The 2,201-nt window shown below is 23.4% G+C and overlaps 1 protein-coding gene across 1 annotated transcript; it reads left to right on the top strand.

The window, feature by feature from the left end:
- Positions 1–7: 7 nt before the first annotated feature.
- Positions 8–2,198, top strand: LOC126909800 (uncharacterized; the record flags this gene model as incomplete). The annotated part of the gene is made up of 4 exons (XM_050692221.1): positions 8–343; positions 766–875; positions 1,136–1,375; positions 1,561–2,198. Coding segments are annotated over exons 1-4 (1,247 nt in total), but the record flags the coding sequence as incomplete, so codon positions are not given.
- Between the last annotated feature and the right edge of the window lie 3 nt (positions 2,199–2,201).

Here is a 2,201-nt window from a genome sequence, read left to right as displayed (position 1 = left end):
ACTGGGGATTATATATTATTATTTAAGTAATTATATGTTTACAATTTTTTTTTAGGTATAAATGGTACTCAAAATTTTAAGAATATGCCGTGGTGTGCAGTAGAGGGTTGTAGAAATAATTTAAAAGCCACAAAGAGAGCAGGTAAAAATGTATCATATCATATTTTCCCCAAGAATCCTCAAAGGCGTAATGCTTGGTTACAAGTCATTAAGAGAACAACAAAATTTAATGTGAATTCTTCTTATGTTTGTTCTGAGCATTTTGTTCCTGATGATTTTGAGTGTAATAGTTTAAAAGAAGAATTACTAAACATTAAAATTAAAAAACAACTTAAGAAAACTGGTAAATAATTTTAATTAGAGTTAATGATATTTATTGTTAGGTATTAAAAATTATGTGATTTTATTTAAACAAAGTATTCATTCAGTTAATATAATTATATGATATATAAAGTAACTGGAAAAATATCTGTAAAAATATTATTAGTTAAATATGTGTGAAAAAATTTAACAACTTTCTAAAATAATTTCTTTTCCTGTACATTTTTAAATTCAAAATTTATATTCAGTATCAACTCAGCTAATGTTATTTATTTTCAAGTATAAAATTTTTTTACAATTCTTAAGACTAATTTGTAGTATTGACTAAATTAAAATATTAATAGTTAATACTAAAATTATTATCACTGTTAAATACTCTTATTAGTATAAAAATTTTAATATAATTGTTTACTTAAATGCGTTTTTAATTTTGATTATTTCCAGCCATTCCATCAATAAATATTAATTATTCAACACCAAAACTCGTAACCATTGATAATGAAAACTCCACTTTTTTAGTTGATAAATCAAAGAATGATATTTTTATGTCTGAGGTATGTTTATAATAATTAAAATAATTTATTTATTACAAGTTTTGACTATTTAATTAATATAATACTTATTCAACTTTTCATATACAGAGTATTCAATAACTAAATAAATAGGTCAATTTTTATGAATTGTTGGAATAATAAAAATCTTTTTCTTACTATTTGGACACCTTTTCTTATAAGGCGTTATAACACTACACATAAAATGTGTAGTGTTATAACAAAAATATATATTATAATAAAAAAATGTTTATTTTTTACAGACTATTTCTGATATCTATAATGTGAAGTGTTGTGTATCTAACTGTAATAGTATTTATGATGCTGAGGTACTAGAATATAATGAAAATATTTTGTTCCATAGTTTTCCCAATGAGACTGAAGTTTCAGAAAAATGGTTATCTTTTTGCAATCTTCCTAAACAATTTTTATTAGATAATCCGAATGCTAAAATATGCTCAAAGCACTTTGAAACTAATGATTATTCAGACAACAATAGTGAAGTAATTTTTAGATAAATTAATTATGTAAAATTTAAGATGTATTCAAATGAATTAATAATAATCTTTTTCTAAAATATTAAAAATAACTATTTTTTAAAACTTTTTTAAGGTTTAAAATTATGTACTATTAATTGTAATTGTTATTAAAACTACTACAGAAAATTAATATTATTTCATATTTTCAGTTGATATATCCAGCGAACAGATTATTGAAAAAGTTTGCTATTCCTTCTTTAGTAAATGAAAAACAAAAATCTGTCAGTACAAAAAATGAACAAGATTTGAGATTGGAAAGAAAAAAAATTGTTGATAAACTTTTGGCTGACTATGATGAACAAAAAAATATAACTAAAATAGATAACAGTTTATATTCTAAATATGCAGACTACTTTTCAACTAATATCATCCCTAATGCTAAGCTTGGTGATAAATTAAAATTAATAAAAGCTAAAGATCAATCAGGAACTTGTTATACTTCCTGTAGAAAAAGAAAAAAGTTCAAGGAACCTATCAATATTAATTTAACCAATACACAACTTCCTAATGTTGTTATTCAGAGTCCTAAATTAAATAATGAACATGTTATTCATGTATCAACTGTTCAAGGAGGACTTATGCTACAAGCAATACCTCAACCTGAACCAGTCATAAAACAAGCTAAAATATCACATCAACTTGAAAAAGATTTGCCAGAATTAGAGGAAGAAATTATTATTGTAACAGAAGATGAAGCTAATAGAGTGGATCTATCTTCATATTCCCAACTGCACAAAGAAAACAGTGCTGAAGTAGTTATAGTTACCGATTTAAAAGACACAGATAATAT

The sequence above is a fragment of the Daktulosphaira vitifoliae genome, unplaced genomic scaffold (assembly GCF_025091365.1).
Source record: "Daktulosphaira vitifoliae isolate Bord-2020 unplaced genomic scaffold, ASM2509136v1 Scaffold_1333, whole genome shotgun sequence".
Taxonomy (NCBI): Eukaryota; Metazoa; Arthropoda; class Insecta; order Hemiptera; family Phylloxeridae; genus Daktulosphaira; species Daktulosphaira vitifoliae.
This window is presented reverse-complemented; position numbering and strand designations above follow the sequence as displayed.